General features: G+C 37.0%; 1 protein-coding gene across 3 annotated transcripts in view; it reads right to left on the reverse strand.

Annotated features, from left to right (window-relative positions):
- Positions 1–214: 214 nt before the first annotated feature.
- sfmbt1 (Scm like with four mbt domains 1) overlaps positions 215–17,117 on the reverse strand; it is a 40,287-nt gene continuing 23,384 nt past the window's right edge. The window contains exons 7-21 of one of the 3 annotated variants that reach the window (XM_036559176.1): positions 16,427–16,524; positions 14,968–15,069; positions 12,681–12,840; positions 10,989–11,071; positions 10,658–10,784; positions 9,271–9,384; positions 8,581–8,623; positions 8,431–8,495; positions 6,786–6,925; positions 6,482–6,591; positions 6,025–6,200; positions 4,322–4,500; positions 3,533–3,757; positions 3,074–3,202; positions 215–1,593 (exon numbers count right to left, since the gene is read on the reverse strand). In XM_036559176.1, coding sequence (XP_036415069.1) covers positions 1,453–1,593; positions 3,074–3,202; positions 3,533–3,757; positions 4,322–4,500; positions 6,025–6,200; positions 6,482–6,591; positions 6,786–6,925; positions 8,431–8,495; positions 8,581–8,623; positions 9,271–9,384; positions 10,658–10,784; positions 10,989–11,071; positions 12,681–12,840; positions 14,968–15,069; positions 16,427–16,524 — 1,892 coding nt within the window. In that variant the 3' untranslated portion in view covers positions 215–1,452. Of the gene's footprint in view, positions 1,594–3,073; positions 3,203–3,532; positions 3,758–4,321; positions 4,501–6,024; positions 6,201–6,481; positions 6,592–6,785; positions 6,926–8,430; positions 8,499–8,580; positions 8,624–9,270; positions 9,385–10,657; positions 10,785–10,988; positions 11,072–12,680; positions 12,841–14,967; positions 15,070–16,426; positions 16,525–17,117 lie in introns of all 3 variants that reach the window. The other 2 variants (XM_036559174.1, XM_036559175.1) reach the window with 2 other exon arrangements.

Genomic DNA, 17,117 nt, shown 5'->3' on the forward strand with positions numbered 1-17,117 from the left:
ACCTCTTGCAAGGAGCGCTAAAAGTTTGCAAGGGAATGCAAAAATACTGCAAGGGAACACAATGTTGCAATTTTTCTTCTGCAATGGCATATTAAGGGCTTCGTACCACACTGTGTTTTACCATTGTCTGTAAATCCGAATTTTTAATGGGTGAAAATCTCCTTGAATAATAACAGAATATCCCCATAAATAATTAATGCAATACACAAAGAAATTCAAACACTTCCATCTTTATTTTATTTACACTCCTGAATGAGACAAGGCATTAGATTTAGTTTATTTTCTTTTAAATAACAGCTCACAAACATATACATTTAAAAGGTAAAATTAACATTAATTCAAATGTTCTTTGACCCAATTGGCAAAATATGGGAGCAAACAAAAACTGAACATGGCATGAGGACATATAATATGCTTACAAAAACAACTTTCACCATTTCAGCACAAATGCCTTTAGAATGAAAAAGGGAAATGGATGCTAAATCAAAATAAGGTTTCTTGCCTTCCTCTTGAAAGCACTCTACATACAGTTAATATGAGTAACCCAAGTTTAATGTAAGTTTAAACCAATCATAGACTTACATATTTTATTAATATAGGTTTGGACAGACCCTGGAATCAGGACTATCAATACTTCCATGACTACAATAACCTGGAACCTTCATGTGCTTGAATCCTAACCACAACAACAATCACGAGAACACCATTATCCACTATATTACATTAAATTTATATATTGTTTATATATTTTTTTCAGCAACATGTCTCTGTTTGAACATGTGATCGTCAAACAGAAAGAACAGTGCTACTGGCATCTATACAAAATCCCACTGCAATACCAAACGTCAGACAAAACATGCCTGAAAAATAATGTTCTTGTTTACTTACAGTGTAATTCTCAAACTTTGTAGAAAACCAAACAAGAACTGGGACAATTTAGCCCCACTAAAAGGAATATCTGATATTTACAATATGTACAGACAAACTCTACTATGTACACTTTTGCATACCACTTACAGTACATGGGCAATTGGTCTTTGTGCTTAAGATTCTTGCATTGTCGTCCGCTCTACTATTATTAAAGGTTTCAAGAAATGAGGAGCTTAGTTAATATGGAAATAGATGGGACTACTTTCTATGACTGAGTTTAACCCTAATATTGAACCAAGAAGAAGAACCTCCAGCAAACTCATATATAGCGCATATAGGCGAATTCTGTCGGATCAGAGAATATTATGAGAAACACCACAAGTTCTCCTGTTGAAGACACAAAACATCCCCTTCAGTAGCATATTTCTAACACACAAACTAGCCAAACTCAAAGGAAAAGGAAAGCTTTGATGCCTTGCATCCAGCATCTTGACAACCTGGTGAGGAACACACACAATGGAAAATAAATTCTCCCCCCAAAATACCCTCCCTACCCACTTGCCCACAGGAGTAACGTCACTCTCAGCTGGCAAACTGCTGGTAAAAAGCTAGTTTGACCCTTTCAATATGGTGGCACAGTTTAATGGCGGGACCTAGTTTCAGGTCCATGCACTCCTGCACAGTAGGCAGATTCAGTAAGAGCAGAGCCTGACCATCAATTTCCTAAAGAGGAAAGAAAACAAGAAAGAGAACATGAAAACAGCTGAAAGACAGGCAGCACACACACAGTGCTTATTATGTATGAACAAGCTATAGCAACACAGTCCTGCATGTCAATGACTTTAGTCAAACACTGTATATTGAAGGGCTGCAACTACTGAATATTTTTTTTTTTTTTAAATATTCTATGGAATAGTAGCTTGAATATTTGAATAATACAAATAAGAAAAGCATTAAAAAGTTGTTTAATTCTACTTACAGAATTGTAATTTTACTTGTTTTTTTCACCTTATTATTACTAAGAATCATTTATTGTAAATATTAAAATAACTGATTAAGTATGATTTTAGCTCTTAAAGGCAAAGGAAAAAATATCACTGAATTTTTTTTTTCAAAGGAAGTAGCATTAAATATTAAGTGCTGATCCTGCCCAATCTGGCAACCTTCAAAATGTCACTGGTGCTGTTTGAACGCTTCAGTGTCATTCTCACTATCGGCTTAAAAAATAAAAACAACTTCTTTGGTCAACTTTTACCAGTGAATGGGGAAGTGGCCATATTTCATAAGTTTTTAACCCACTTTGTACTGGAGCCCTCGCAAAAAACTTTGCTGTGTCGGTCTGGACAGTTTGTTAGCATTCACACTCATTTTTTTCTGGGAAATAAATACAACTGAGAACAAGCCATCTAGCAATATGGAGCACTAGGAAGCTTATCTGGACTGCGCCTGGAGTTAAAACCTAGTGGTGCCTTAAACTGCGTGCTACTGGTGACAAGCTAGCATTTAACTTGATAAACAAATGTTTCTTTCCCCACAGAAGTGCACCGTTTCATAAAAGTGGTAAAAGTGTTGGTTATTCGATAGTTTTCTAACATTTTAATTTATCGAATTTACAGAACAGTTGCTGCATCCCTTGTATAGTCATATAGTATATAATAAGGCTGCACAATATACCATACTCTAATCCGTATTGCAACATCTATATAATATATAATAGAGCCTCTAACAGTTTCTTACTTAAAAGTTTTATGGTGTACTGTGACATCTTGACCAATCACAGATTTCCTATAAGTGCTTGGATGAAACAAGGCAATCATCCAGTAAAAATAAATAACACAGGTCAAAATAATGGGGGGACTCATAATACATCAAGGGTTCACTAATTGGTTTGCAATAAATTGTATAGTGCAATATCAATATACAATATGGCATTTTGCCTATATTGTGTAGTCCTAGCCAGAATATTAAATTACTACCTTAATTCTCCCTTTAAACAACAACCTTTCCACTGCTATACTGATTATTAGTCCCATTTGGGAATAGTATATCTTGGTAAATTTGTAAATATCACAATATTTATTGCCCAAACATAAAAGATCATAAGGTCACTTTCCCCCCAATATTGTTCAGCCACAGTATATGCAAAAGCAAACTAGTACTACTTTAAAGAAATGTTTACATGTGCGAGTTCCAAAAATATCACCTGGTCCATGAAGATGCGTGCCAGTGGAGCACAGTCAGTGGTCCTGATGAAACGCACCACATCTGTAACACTCCATTCTAATGGACTGCTGTCCAAGCACAACTTCTGAGGAGCCTCGGCAAATGGGCTCTGCACGAGACAAAACACAAATAAACCTTAGACTCAGCCAACAACCCTCTCCACAGGCCTTCACAGACTCTCAGTATCCCTCTGTGTTAACTGTAAATACTGCCAATGACATCATACAAAGAGTATTTGTTATTATAACACTGCTAATTATCTGTTAAACATGCAGTCATGACTGGCTTCTTACAATACAGATAAAAAGCCTTAGGGCTTGTAGTCAAAAAAGCCAAAATGACAACCATAAAAGAAAGACAGCTTCTTCACACGGGGCACCAATTTGTAACATAATCCACCATACACCACATCACACAGAGACTGCACAGATGTGATTACCTTAGGTGAAGGAGGTCTGTTTTCATCATCCGAGTACGAGGGAGAGCGAGCTTTGCGGCGTCGGCGGTTGGGCCGAGGAGTTTCGGGAGGAGAAGGTGAAGGGGTCGGAGGCTGTGACTTCTTTTCCGAGTATTCAGAGTCGTCCATCAACTCGTCCTGCAGCTCAGAGCCAGTGTCCTCACTCAGAGAGTCATCTTCATCTAAGTCTTCCTCATCACCGCTTCCCTGATGAAAAGCAAGAGAGATAAAACATTACCACATTTTGTAATTTCGTAATTCAATAAAGTGTCAGTCAGCTGTGGGCTTCTATGTATGTCTGTGTCCACTGGTGCCTGGCACAATATAGTCTATTTTGTAAATCAGTATGTGAAAGTGTTTTACATATTAATGCATCAGAAGCAATATAGAACATTCATAGCTGTATACCAAAGTTTAGGCGCCCCTGGTCAAATTACATTTTGTTGATCTTCCAAGTAAAAATAAGTACACACCCTATACATAGAACACATTTCTGCACATGCTAATGTACAATTACTGTTTACTTGCTGAATTTGTAGAAAAGTTTTTTAAGTATGTTCCCTATAGAGGATGTGTTAACTTATTTTTACTTAGAAAATCAACAATACATGTAATTTGCCTGGGAGTATTTTTAAAATTCTGCATGCAACTGTAAAAAATGCAGATTCATATCAATAAATCACTGTGCCTTATTTACTCTACCATGTAGACTGTATGTTGCGCTGGAATTTTTTTTGTTTTTCTGTTTTCGACAAAAGCACACAGACTTACCTGAGGAGATCCAGCGGGCGTGTTGTCCACTGAGGCCGAAGAGCGTCTCTTTTTATGAACAAAGAGCTGCTTCCTCCTCTTTCTCCTCCTCCCTCGTTTCTTCACGCCCCCCTCCAGGTTGGAATGACCACCCGGGGGTCGCCCCACACGGCGACTCTTTTTCTTCCCATAGTAATACGCTACAGGCAACACATAAGGTCAGCAGACATCCATCAGCACAAGTAGAGCAAGTGCACAACTGGAAAGAGTGGCTTGTGGCCCAAACAGTGAAACATAAAGAGCAGTTAAAGAGGAATTCAGGAGAATTTCAAAAATTTCTGCACAATCAAAAGGTTAAGATGTAAAAAAAACCTTGAGGTTTGATGTGAAATGCTCCATTCTAGAGAAACTTTCACATTGGTGGAAACAGGAACCAGATGTCTGATGAGTTTAATGCCCCTTAAACCTACCTCACAGAAAGTTATTATATGAAATGTTAATGAATACACTGCCTGATATCCGAGACATCATTTTCAATAGTTGTTAGAAGGTTTTGGCCTAAAACATGATTTTAAAACCCAGAAAAGTACAGGCAGTATGTGGTATCTTATCTAAAACTTAGCAAAATGATTATCATACATGTAGGGGTCTTGCATCACTGGTTCCTCAAAAAAAAGCAAGACAGACAAAACAGTCTTCAAAGAAAGCTTTCTTTTCTTTTTTTTTTTATTTACCACTAGTATACCATTATCAACATTACACAAAAACTTTGAAGACACATGTAAGTTCACCAGCCACTTTTGGATAGTGAATAAAATGGCTATATTTGCATTGTTGACACTGGTTCCCATCACCTCCTCTGTAAAGAAATAATTTCATAGAATTTCCTTAACTTTATAGAATTTCCCTAAAACTCCTTCTCTTACTGAGTTAAGACAGAAATGTAGAAAATCTGTGGAATTCCCCTTTAAGCAACAGTTGAAAATAAGCAAATTCCAGACACAAAACATGTCTTGGGTCCTTTTACTAAAGTTATATTTACTACTTATTACTGTTTTTAAAATAAAAACATTTTGTGTAAGAACAAAATCAAGGCTGCATTCCAGCCAAAATAAAAAAAGTAATCGCTACTTTGTAAATATGTCTCCTCCCTGTCCACAGTAATCTTGAGAGCAATATTTTCCGGTTTATATAGGAAAACCCCTTCCTGTAATGTATTCTGAAGGTGGGAAGAACTTTTGAAAAACTACAGGCACTTTGGGGCAGATACATGGGGGGTGGCCTGTTGAAAGGTTTTATTTTTTGCAGAACGAGGTCAGACAGAGAACATTACTACTACAAACCAGAAAATAATTTGATATATTTTTTATATATTTTTTCTACTAGCATATTATATATTAATTACCCATTACATCAGTGGATTTCTCACTGTGGTGGGATTCCCAATATATGTATGAAGTTTATTATTTATAATTAATCCTTGTAATGCTTGTAGTGTACTGTAGTGAAAGAACAGTGACGGATACATAATAAAATGACATAAAATCCAAAACTGAGGCTGATATGCAATGCTGTGATAAAGAGTATTACACATAATACTATATTAAATACTATATTAAATACGTCATTTAGGCTGGAATGCCCTTTAAGTTAATCTGATTGTTTTTTGTTGTAAAATATTTTTTCAGATAATCTGTTGTGATGGAAAACCAGACAGTACTCACTGTATTTAGTTTTGGTGAGGACTGAGCAGTTCTCCGAGCAGCGCTCCAGAACCATGCGTGGTCCGAATAGGTTGGGGCAGCACTCCAGCTTAATGCATGTCTTTCTACAGAACTCAGCCACGCGGTCTGCAGTGCGAACAATCTCTACAGTTGCCCTGTAGCTCTTTCCTTTGTACCTACATTATTGTACAAATCAGACAATCAGGTTAGATTATCAAAATATAAAACACAATTTTTTTTTCAATATTTGCTACAAAAGCTCACTTGTGACAATGATTTTGTGATTTTACACTACTCCCATCATCCTTTACTTAGGCTCACTGACAATAAGTACATGGTTCATACATAACAAACGTTCTGGCAAAGAAAAAATTGAGATCCTGACCAAAAGCCTGACTAAGCATGAAACTTTTTTCCCATCTGTTTCCTGCAAAATTACGACAGTCAGCATCCTTACTTGGCTTTGAGCGTCTCTCCGTGGCCCTGCCAGCGGCCCTCTTGGTCCAGCTGCAGCTCGCGGAGCACACGACTGGGCTTGTAGGCAGAGTTTATGAGGAGGGTCAGGACCTGACAGGGCACATATACAAGGTTAAGAAACAGACAGCTCATTTTATGTTCAGCTTGAATGTCTAAAGTACATTGCCTAAGCCCTTGAGTTTATCAGGAAAAGTTAATATGATAAAGTAAAATGTAATACAATAAAGCAGTGCTATATGCCCTTAAATGGGCAGAAGAACAAAGGAAATAAGGCGACTGCATACCTCCTTCAGCACAAGGACGCAGTTCCCTGGACCCACACACTGTGGGAGCTCAGCAATGCGGCCCTTGTTGAGGTATGGCCCAGAGAAACATCTGTGGTTGAAGTAGATCTTGGGGCAGCAGTATTTCCCATTGGCCTGACCTGTCCAGTACAACACAGTGTTAAAATTCACAGCCTTAAAATGTCTTGCAGCCTAGGTCCAAACTTGTAAGCCAACTCCAAATTGACCAATCCATGCTCCGCTCACGAATAAAGGCTGAATAATTTGTGGAAAATATCTAACCTTGATTTTTCTGACTGTTACTGCGATATATTTTTTATATATATATATATATATATAAAAAACGGACCAGGCCTGTTTTCTGGGAACAAGACCAAAATATCCACCTTTTTCTGGCTTAAGGCTTGACCCCTGAATGTCGTGTTTCAGAAAGCTGGTAACTTGTGGTTCTGATGTCACAACACATGGAGGTTTGGTTGCTTCTGCTTGTCTACAGGCGGTTCACAAGCTCTGCGTTTTTAGGTTAAACTTCCCCAATTAAAATTTAAGAAAATGTTTCTGATAGTGTAGGCTACAATTAAAAAACTGCAGCTCTTGCAATTTGAAAATCTTAATTTGCAATTTCCATATTAAAAAATAATTATCTTTTAGTCCTAAAATGGAGTTATGGAATTCCTAAAATTGGTGATGCACACACCTGAAACCTTTCCTCCTTCCAATCAAACAGCCTATACATTCCCACATACCTTATGTTTCCTGTGATGATTTTTTGTTTTACAATTGCCACCACAACCTCACCTCCTCCCTGATCCTTAGTCCTACGCCAGCCTTCTAGCTCCAAGCACAGGCCGCTCAGAACTCTAGTCCAAATTCTCAGAGCTCTCTTCCCTCCCTCAATCAGTCTCCCTTCACACTACCATCATATGCTGAAGGCAAGATCTGAACTTGCAAAACAGGCTTTGCATAGCAACTCTTGCAAGGCTGGACAAGTTTTATTAAATTTTGGTAAAATTATAATTCAATCTAATGAAAATCCAAACATTTAGAGTGCACTATTCACTTTAAAAGATGCTTACTGTGTACATGTAAATGCTCTGTTATGTCTAAGATTTGCAAGATGCCAAATCTGACGTTGTTTCCAACATGTATAGTTTCTATTAGCTCCAACAGTGAAGTAGCGACTCCAAATAAATGTTGCTTTAGTTTCTCGTTAGGTTGAATGGGAATTTTCTGTAAAGCAACATTACAACTAGGGGTGTATATATATAATAAACAGGTTTCTTTTATTTTGGCCACAAATTCACGTGAAAAAACCATTATGATCCACTGGCTTGGTGGTCTGCATTCACACTGCAAATCTGTCTACCCCTCTCACAATAGTTGCTACAAAAATAAAAAATAATAACAAAACAACATTTGTGGATATAGCTAGATGAACAGCACCACTGAGTGTTTAAGTACACAGACTAAACAAGGGCATATCCTTGAGTAATGTTTCTGCAAGTGTTTGAATGTGTATGCGTAAAAGAATGTGAGTGAGCAAAAAACTGCATTTGCACATAGTGTGATTCCAAACAAAGGATGCGCATGTTTCTGTGGCAGCATGCGAGTGGGTGTATTTGGCCACTGAAGTATAAGCACTCACTCATCTCTGTCTGGCTGCTGAGAGGCTGTTTGAGGGCATCGGGGGAGGAGTCTTTCGATGGAGCTCTGCTATGAGTGCAGAAAAGAAAGAGATTACTTCTCAATTAACAAAATTACACTGTCATTTGTCATACTGCACTTCTTTACTTACTGCCTTTCAGGTTGAACCACAGCAATTTTCTTCTGCTTTTCAACTACAATAAGGAAACACAGAAACAATCAATAGAACAGCAGAGCAGAACACTGATAAAACTGTCCAAGCACGTGATGTGGAAGCTGACCAGAACAGACAACTTTACATTGCATGCAAAGTAGGGATGAAAATGATTAGCCAATTAACTATTAAAAGACACATAAACAAAAACTGCTCAACAATGCTACTGGTTAAAAATATCCATTTAATTTGACTTCATTTCCAATAAACAACCATCACTATTTGACTAGATTTATCAATCAAACTGAGGACTGTTCTTGGTTGTACATAGGAGGGCGCAATAGGCAGATGAATAGGCCTACTAAAAAGGTCAGGATCCCTTTTCGAAAGGACAATAGCACACTGAAACATCCGCAGGCAATAACACAACTGTTCCATCCATATCTCAGAGATAAAGCGTTATGCACAATTATAGAGAAGGATGTGGAGGACGATAATGGCTTTTGAGATTTCATCATTTATATTCATTTTAATTTGGACTAGTAATAAGTAGTAAATATAACTTTAGTAATATCCAATTCTAAACGGCTAACGTGGCAGGGGTACACATCAATATTCTAACCTGCAAGTTTACGTAGAAGAGAAATAAACACACACACCTACATTCATACATATATGGACACTGACCTTTGGGCTTGCAGGGGTGCAGCAGAGGGTAGCCATTAGTTTCACACCAGCTAACAGGGAAGATATCCATGGAGTCCATATGAACAATGATCTCTGGAACAGGCTGCTTCAGCCCTGGAGACAACATCATAGAGATAAAAATTTAAGAAGAATCCCCCTCACATTTTATGATTCAATGGAGAATTCCATTGAAGTTTACCATTTCACATTCAACTTTTAGTCAATCGTAGAAGAAGCAAACCAACAAGCATCTAACACACAGAGGTATTTAAAAGAAAAGAAGGAGGGAAGCCACTGATAACTAAGTTTATAAGTAATCTAGGGCAGCAATGATATCCACCCAAGCCTGTACTGTTTTAGAATGTGCTGTATTTAGTCTGGCGGTTGTGCATTCTTGATTTGCTATAGCTTCCAATACAAATGCAAGGAGAAACTAGGGGTGTACAGTTAAAGGATTACTATCTATGTTACATGTTCTGTAATGTGAGATGACTTAACTGAATGAGTGACTCAGATAATAGCTACCGAGGGAGATAGCAGAGAGGAAAAAAGGCGAATCAATGAGTATATGAAGAGATGAAAGAACCGCTCACTGAGTACTGGCAAACGCACGAGTGTCTCTATGACTTCAGTGCCATTATAGTATCCAGAACGCTCATGCACATCATAGTATCCAGAACATTCATGCACATCAGCTGACTAGTTTGTAGTAAAATACTTATCCAGTTCGAAAGTTATTTGTGTTTTCCAACAACATCCATCATCCATAGTTTGTGTGCATAAAAGCACTAACACGTCTGGCCAAGTTCAAGATTTGTTTGTATCACATGATAACTGTACTCTCTTAATACTCTCTCTTAGCCCAATCACCTAAAAATTCTGTTAAGGACCAGCATTAAGTGTGAAATGCTTCCAATCTTTGAAGTCTATTAGAATTTCTGTAAGTCAAGTAGTGTACAGGTGGCTTAATTATAGAAAAACATACATGCTTATAACTGAAGCTGTCCTTGGAGTGATGTGCTAGAAGAACCACTTTTGGTTGCCTAAAGAACCTTTCAGTGCATGGTCTTTTATGGAACCTTTTTTGTAAATGAAAAGTGTGAGGGTGAAGAACCTTTTTAAAGTTTAAAGAACCTCCACATAATGTAAAGTTTATACAGGTTGTTCTTAGAACTGTACACCAAAGCCAAAAACCACTTAGGCACCTTTATTTTTAAGAGTGCATTGACTAATACCGTCCTATGCCAACATTTGCCTGCCCCTGTTTGTTCTCAGCAAAAAAAAAAAAGACTTTATGCACTAAAATTTGAGGTATTCAAACTTCTGCATACAGTCAAAAGCTACAGATAAAAGCAATCTACATAACGAAAAATGAATGTTCTCACACCTTCTAATCGAATCCAGATATGCTGTCCCTTGACTTTGGTCACTGTTGCCACGTGAATGTTTTCAGGACAAAGAGGGTTAACAGCCTCCAGCATCATCGACTCCTTAAAACACTGATCAGATGGGTCCTAAAACAAGGAAAAGAAAGACTCATACAACGTCCAAATTATTATGCTACAAAGAGATGCACCAATATAATTGTAATGGTTTATTCAAAATAAATGAATACACGTTAGCAAGCAAATTAATTCTCACTGTATATCTTAGTGTGAATGCTGTGAGTCATTTCACAGCTGAATTGTTCTGACTGTTTGTAACAGAATGACACTCACAGAGGGAAAGCAGTGCTGGGGTGCTGCTTCTGCCTCACACTGTTTCAGATAGTCAGCCCAGTCAAAGTCCTGTCCTTGGTATCCTGCACACACATACAATAGAGATACGTTATACATAACAGGCAGTGATTACAGAATTCTCTCAAAATAAAGACCATTATCTGCTATTCAAATGTTTCAAGCTTGAAACAATCTTAATATGAGTCATCCTCCACTCTCTCACAGAGACGGCTCTTTATAAACGCGACATTCAGATCAAACCAAGTTTGCATGAACCTTTACAATGATTTGCCAGTGTTGGTTAGTATGTGTTTTTCCATGATTAACTCAATGATATATGCTTTTCTATTAATGATTAAACAATCATTGGCTCCAGTGGAGTTAGGCTTTGAGTTCAGGGAATAAATGTCAAAATGCTGTAAAAAATGTGATTAAAAATCTACCACTACAATACTACTAATTTCACCTCTATCTAGCACATCTGTAGGACCTTGAACACTATGTTAGCACCAATCTAATGCTGGTGCACATGAACATTCTTTGAGTGTTCTAGCTTAAACACAGACATTTAAAGCTTATAAAAGACATCTCATAGTATGTATTTGATGCCTATCACATTGTATGCTACAGCTTGGACTTTTTCAGTAAAGAGCTTTAAAGGATTAACACCCACTGCTGACTCAAGCGACTGAAACCTGATTAGACTACAGCTTGCATCTCAGTCAGTGATATATCTAAGACAGGGGTGTCAAACTCAACCACTAAAAGGGCCATATTAAAAAATCTCAGCAAATCTGTGGGCCTGCTGTGTTTTTGTTTCATGTTTACTTAACAATTTGCCATGACCTGAACTGACCATTGTTTATTCAAAATATGCCAAAACTGCAACAGCAAAATAGGCATCGAATACTCAAAAATAAATAAAAAAAATTGTTTTAGGTAGTTTTTTAAAACTGTCTATTTGCTTGAACCAAATGTCAGGCATCTTTTCTTTTTGTGTAACCGCTGGCCCATAGATTTCCATTTTAAACCTTTTGCTTTAGAACCAAAAATTAGTAGTGGAATAGGAGTATTTTTACAATGCAATTACCTGAAAAAGTTTAAACACTCCTAGTAAAATGATCTGTTTTGTTGACTTTCATCATGAACACAACCTCTTCAGAGGACAAATATGTCATTTTTTTTGCAAATGGGTTTAACATATTGACAAATACCCATAACATACAAAATGTGCCACAACTTTTGCAAAGGCCACATTTTCCCCAATATGTTGAATTTGCCAAATAAAGAATAATTGTGCATCAAAATTTGCAGAAGTGTGTTCTCTGTGGATGATGTTTACTTATTTCAAATTAGAAATCTTAAATGAGTTTAAATATAGCAATCATGATGATTCTATTAAATAAAAATCTACTAAAACAGTAACAGTAATTCAAACAAATGGAAAAAAGGACTTGAACTTATTAAAACAAAGTAAATTGAATATACATCTAATTCATTAACTAACTATGTAATTCCTTATGTAATTATTTAATTACCTATAAATAACTGTTATGGCAAATGTGTACAACAATTATAATAACTGTAGACTTCTAAGGGTTAAACTACGGGTGAAAGAATAACCAAAAAACTTAATATTCTAACTCATTTCCACTGAATCCATCAACTTCAGTGCACAGTGGAAGGTCAGACCTGGCGGAGGGTTGAGTTTGACCCCATTCTTCAGGCTCCACTGGGCAGGGAAGATTCCAGGACTGTCCCTGTGACAAAGAAAAGGCCGACAACTTCCTTCTCTCTGCCCTTCCTCTCTCATATCATCCATCTGCACCAGGAAGAACTGATCACCAAACACCTGTTTGATACACACACACACACACTTGTTTTTATACAATGTCAGGACATCATATGTAATTATCTCCCATATTATCATGCAAGTACATGTAGCACTGTGCAAAAAAGTCAGAGACCACCTTTCATTTATTTAATTTTCAGCAAAAATAAACATTAAGTATAAGTTATTTGTTTTCAAATTTTAGAAAACATATTTAACTGAATATAACACAGAAGCCTCCAAATATAACATCAAATCTATTTGTATATAATTTATGTTAACACTGGTTCACCCTACTGCTTCTTTAACTCTTCCATCCTTCCAATATTAAAACCAACCAGCTCCTCTCAACACAAAGTGTTTTCAAAGATCATGGACATTGTAATCTTTTGGAGAGACACTAACTCTCACACAAGCAACTACTCAAACTCACCTCAGCTGCCTTGCACATTTCTATATTTCTATATTCTGTATTTTTTATTAGATTATATTCAAGATAATCCACTTGCACGAGGAAGGATAAAGTAAAAGAAAAAGTGGGAAAAGGAGTTTTCAAAACTCCCAAAAAATGATAGAGAAAATGGAACCCATGGTGGATGACCAAAACTGTCCCCATCAGATAAACAAAAAATCCACAGGTGTTTCTGTCCATCTTTCCACTGTGAGAAGACAACTCAATGCTACGAAAAGGTCTGAAAGGCTGTATAGCTGTCAAGAAGTCGTTACTGAGAAAAGGAAACAGACAACAAAAGAAGAAAATCTGCACTAGAACACTATAACTGCACTTCTGAGATGTGGAGGTTTTATGGACTAGTGAGTCAAAATTAGTAATTGGTATTAATTGGACCAAGATAAACAGAAAATGAGACCAACTGTGTGGTCACAGGAAATACTGAGAACACTCTATTATACTATTATAAGTAAATAGTTTTGATTTTGATACATTGCAAAGGGCAGCTGGCAGCATCAAATTATGCCACAAATGCAGTGATAAAAGTTTTGTTCTGACAATGACAGTATGCAAGAACCTATATGTAATGTGTCCCATATGTTTTATATATATATATATATACATACACACACACCTAAGTACCTAAATGTCTCATGAATATATAAGTACCTAAAATGTAAATGCTCAATAACTAAAATGAAAATGTTTTACTCTTTCAGTTTTAAAAATGAAACAGACACTTTGACTTGTACCATTTTGCAGGCCCTGCAGGTTAGTTCAGTTTTTTCTCTCAATTTCCTGCACATATTCCAGTGCATACCTAAGTTTTCTTCATGACTACTGACAATAAGGTTAGTGAATGCTGAATAACTTGTCCTTGGTTCATCAAATAAAAGCACCGTCGTTGTTAAGCAAACTGCTCTGTGCAAGCACCATATTTCAAGAACCATGTTTCCAACACCACTCTGAACCCTACCGAAAAAATCTAAAACAAACTACACTCAAATCAGTATTAAAAGGAAACTTCCACAAACACCACAAAAAGTGGAACTGAATCTCTAGCTCTAGCTGTAGAGATCTATTTCCCGTAAATTGGCGTGTCGGGTCATGCATAATTCAAGACAAATGAAGACATTTTAAGACTGAGGACATGATTATTCACAATTTGGGCACAATGACATAGTAAAGTAGAAGCATCTTAATAAAAGCATGCTTATGAGAGTTATATGCCTCAGCCTGCTGTGTAACAGCCTGAGGCTTTTTCCAAGGGCTGTTAAGTCAGTGTGTGATTTGAAGCTAGAAGAAGAGAGCAACATTTCTAGCTAAATGGAGAGCGGGCTGCACTGGTTGTAGACTAGGTTTTGCTGTTTTATCTTTATTTACGCAAATTAAACCACTGAAACCTCAGTCCTGCATCCAGTGGTGCTCTACTGCACTGTAAACACATAACAAAATATACAATAAATGCAAAAATAATACAATCAAACAGTGAAATGACACGCAATCTATCAATTATTTGATGATTTAATGCACATTAATCAGAAGAAATGGGAGATCATTTTCAACACATCTGAGCGACAGTCAGTTACCTTTGGCACAGCGGTGAGGCTGCGGCAGGTCAGAGCACGTTACCTTGGCAACAGTAGCTCGGCTGATGGTTAACAGTGTAGATAAATGTGCAGGTGAGGGTGAGTTACCTTAGTCACAGTGGCAGGGCTGATTGTGAAAGGTGCAGCTGGATCTACTGCCTCCAGCTTCATCCCCTCAGCGAAGCAGTGCGGAGTGATAGCCGGCCGATCCTGAATGGTCACAGAGTCTATCAGCACAATCCTACAGCCTGCTATCCAAAACATCCTAAACAAGACTTACATATCACCTTACCAATGTTTTCAGTTAAAAAGTTACTTCATTTTTAACACACAATTGATCTTGAGGAACCTTTTTGAATTGTATATGAGGGCTCAAGAGCACAACTTGTTCTGGTAACCCTACTGACTGATGCACAACTCTGGGTTTTCTGGAGTCGACTCAGACTCTTGACTCCTGCCGCTGTCATTGATAAAGGAATACAGCAGAGATTAAACCATCCTAAATGTTTAGTTTTAAGCACTATCGCAACTAATATATTCAGCCCCATTACACAGTGCTACAAGTGACTCTTTGCTGTTGCTTCTGTTGAGTGTAGTTTAAGCTTAAACCCCTTAAATGTGTTTGTTAGCTAAAGGATAGCTCATGTAGTTATTCCCATGACAAAAAAGCTACAAGCTACTGATTTGATTGACTGACTGCTGATTATTGTTTAAACTATGCATATACACTTCTAGCTATCTCCAGTCAGGTCATAGATGCTTATTAACTTGGGCTAATAATATGTAGTGAGTTTACATTAATATTAACATTATATTATGTACATTACATAACATCAAATTACTGTCATATCTGTTACATACTATTATTATTACTATTATTATTATTATTATTATTATTATTATATTTTGTGCTAAAAACGTCTTGATTCTTCATAGCTCTAATTATATATTATCGTCTAGCCTTCTGACAAAATAAACCTATGAAATATAATATAACATATGAAATCACAACCCTTAGAATTTATAAATCTAATTACAAGCCAAAGCACTTAAGTATGGGTGTGTGCATATAAGCTCTTGCCCCTCCTCACTCACTTTTACTGTGTTAAGCTATGCTCAGATGCCACATTTTGATCTGTGACAGAGTTTTCTATGAAAGAAGATACATGGGAGATCCTCTGAAGAGACAAAGGGAGGTATCATTAGTACCGTTTTAAATTTTGATACACTGTTGCAACCAATTTTTCAATACTGTATAAAAAAGTTACACCTTTACTAGCTTGCTGACCCTCCTAAACGTCACACTAGTTTTTGCTGTTGTGAGAGTGTGGCTAGACTTCTTCTCTTTACCTGTCTAGTCAGTAAAAGATGCACATTCCCACCTAGAGTACCGAAGCAAAATTTGTCCGACGTTTAGATGACCGCTGCTAATATTAGACTGAGGAAAAGAATATGCAGTATCTATAAATATTTAATTTCAATAGTTATCATTTTATTGCCCAGGCCTATAAAAAACATTTAATTACAGCATAAAGGAGCAATGCACAGATTTCTGAAATGCCTTCACCTTATAGAACTCTTCACTGATGTTGGAGTCCCTTGGCTGGTTGGAAATGGCCTGTCTCACTTCCTCCCATTGCTCCTCAGTACGCAACGGAAGCAGCGCTACACAAACACAAACAAAATCACACAGCCTACATCAGCATCTCTGTCGACCTAAACAAACGCACAACCATGTTTAACTACAACAAGCTAGTGGACTCTGCTCTATGGTCAGCTAAGCCCAATTCCCCTTCCCCCATCCTATTGATTACCTAAGCTGTGTGTGTCTGCTTAAACCAAAGTGAAAAGCCACCAAATGCAAAAAGACAGCCCTACCAGACATCCACAACATGGACAAAAAATAAAGGAGAACTAATTAGATTCTCAGCAGCACATGAAATACTACACTCATGACCATACTCTAACAGCATTAACCCTTTAAGACCTACACTGAGACACTTCGGCCTCCGCATGCTTTTGAGTTTTACATTTTTTCTTTACTGTAAAGTGTTCTATTTACCCAGATACAACATAACCTCAGCTAATAAAACCTAATTTATTAAATATTCTACACACTTCATTCGTGAATGAACCTATAAAACAACGGCATAACAAAAGATCTTATTTTTTTGCAGTTTTTTTGAAAAGAAAAAAAATAAACGTTTTGGAAAGAAATTTTTAACATAAAAAACTGCATAAAATCCTTCCCTAAAATA

This window comes from Colossoma macropomum, unplaced genomic scaffold (assembly GCF_904425465.1).
Source record: "Colossoma macropomum unplaced genomic scaffold, Colossoma_macropomum, whole genome shotgun sequence".
In the NCBI taxonomy this organism is placed as follows: domain Eukaryota; kingdom Metazoa; phylum Chordata; class Actinopteri; order Characiformes; family Serrasalmidae; genus Colossoma; species Colossoma macropomum.